Source organism: Haplochromis burtoni, unplaced genomic scaffold (assembly GCF_018398535.1).
Source record: "Haplochromis burtoni strain Fernald_Lab_line unplaced genomic scaffold, NCSU_Asbu1 Contig_3, whole genome shotgun sequence".
NCBI classification, from domain to species: Eukaryota; Metazoa; Chordata; class Actinopteri; order Cichliformes; family Cichlidae; genus Haplochromis; species Haplochromis burtoni.
Window position 1 is genome coordinate 3,122,445 of NW_024582364.1, and position 2,224 is coordinate 3,124,668.

The following is a 2,224-nucleotide window of genomic DNA, read 5'->3' on the forward strand; positions in this document are numbered from 1 at the left end:
AGGTGAGTAAATGTGTGGGAGGTGATCGTTTGAAGCTCCCAAATAATCAGTGATAAACAAGACGGGTTTGCAGTTTTGTGAGCTAATAAAGCGTATATAACGGTGCGCCTCTGTGAGGTTTGTGCCTTTACGCACGGAGCTGGATTATAATTACTGCTTTTATCCGGCCGTGCCTCAGGCACATCTGTGATCTGTTAAGGACAGTAACTTGAGCAATACTTGAGCTGCAGGAGGCGGCTATATTTTGATGATGTTATTTTGATGTACTTTGGATTTGATGAATCTCTGCTGATCCATCGCTAAATTTGTCTTTTCACGTGTTCCAGCCGCTTGCAGTTTCACAAATGAAAGGTACACACGCCAAATTATGTATTGTCACTGCATTCATATTAAAATAATAATTAATGAATAGTTTATGGACATTAATTATTTTTATTTTATTTTCGAATAACCTGATGTAAACCTTAAACTTTACACACTGTAGGTTTTTGTAGCACAACTGCCATCTAGCGTCAGACTGTTGTGCTTGACATGAACAGTAAACATCAGGATTGCATGAACACAACCACTATTATTATTGATGTAGATTGTTTTAATTGCACATATTAAGGTTCGCAGAGAAAAGCAGAGCAGTTCTGAAGTGTTGTTCACGGGTCTGTTGGAGATGTATTTTCCTGATACACCTTGTTTATTGACCCTGATTTCATCTATTGATTTAGACCTGTCGGTCACTATCTGATTTTGGTTGCTGAAGCAGAATGGATGCATGAAAAATGGGAGTGCTGATGATACTGGCAGCTTATACAGGCATGTAAATACACAGGTCCTCCAAATATTTTACGATGCTGAAAAGAATTACACAGCCATGCATTTTGTTATTGTTTTATTAGTCCCCTCTGACACAAGCTTATGAAAGACATAATTCCATATATGTATATGAAACAGCTTTCTCTTCAGTTGAAGAACATTACATGTGTATAATTAATCTTACATTTATAATATAAATCATTGTCAATGTTTTAATGTGACAAAATTCAGCGTCTCTCTCTAGATTTATTCCATGTTACTGTTTAAGTTCCTTATTTACACATCAAATGTCATCATTTGTTTGAAATCTATCTACTTTACATCCAGATGTTTAATCAAAACATGTACTAATTATACCGATTGCTTGTTTTTCTTCTATGAGCTTTTTAAAACTTAAATAGTGAAATACTTCAAAATAGTAAAAAAAAGTAATGAATATTTTTTTAATTTTCAAATGAAATAATGAAAAATGTAAATAATCAGATGAATATAATGAGATAAAAAGTACACTTGCCTGTGTAGGGTGGTAAGTATAAAGAGCTATGAAACTGCAATACCTCACTTTATGGAATTACAGTAAATGTACCTGGTTCCATTCCATCACTGGTGGTCTGTGGAGCTATATAGTAATTAGTCCAATGTGCTAAAAGCTCCTCTGTGTTGACATGGCTCTTTCTACCTGGGCCCGTCTGCTCTGAGCAGTTAGTGTAAGAGCTACTTTAAGGTAATGCGTGAAAACCATCTACTTATTGCTTTGAAAGACTAAAATATTTGATGTGAAGTTCTACAAAAACATCACAGTTTTGGATACATTTTTCATAAGACACAATCAGAAGGTCTGAAATTTCGCACATGCAATATGTGAGAACAGTTAACAGAAAAGTTTCTACAATCTGTTTACAGATGGGGTTGTTAAATGAAGACATTGCATTCCACTCTAGCATACCGGCACCACTGGATATAACCGTGGCCGTGGTCTACTCTGTTTTTGGTGAGTTAAATCTAGTTTAAAATACTATCAATGAGTTTTCTCTGAGTTCTGCTCAAGCTGAAATGAATAGCAGCATGAAGCAAGGCATCCTGCAGCGAAGCCTTGCAAGTACACTTTTATTTTTAACTGTGTTACTGTGTGTTATGCATTCCACTTCCACCTATATATACCCACACCCACTGTGTACTCATCCATCTGCATTTACTGTTTGTATCACAGATGTCATACATGGTGTGTGTGTTATATATATATATATATATATATATCCCAAACAGCCCTTTTGAATGTCTCCCTAATTCTGAGGTCTCAAGTATGGCAAGTATGTGCTAGGCTTTGGTCCACATCAGTCTAAAATTGTATGTAATGTTAAATCTCCAATTCTTTTGATCTTTGGGCTGAAGGAAGGACAACACTCGGTGTATAAAT

The 2,224-nt window shown here is 35.7% G+C and overlaps 1 protein-coding gene across 1 annotated transcript in view; it reads left to right on the forward strand.

Annotated features, from left to right (window-relative positions):
* The first annotated feature begins 1,710 nt into the window (after positions 1–1,710).
* Positions 1,711–2,224, forward strand: part of opn7a (opsin 7, group member a) — a 5,935-nt gene continuing 5,421 nt past the window's right edge. The window contains exon 1 of the mRNA XM_005912852.2: positions 1,711–1,798. Within this exon, the coding sequence (XP_005912914.1) occupies positions 1,711–1,798 (88 nt within the window). The remainder of the gene's footprint in view (positions 1,799–2,224) is intronic.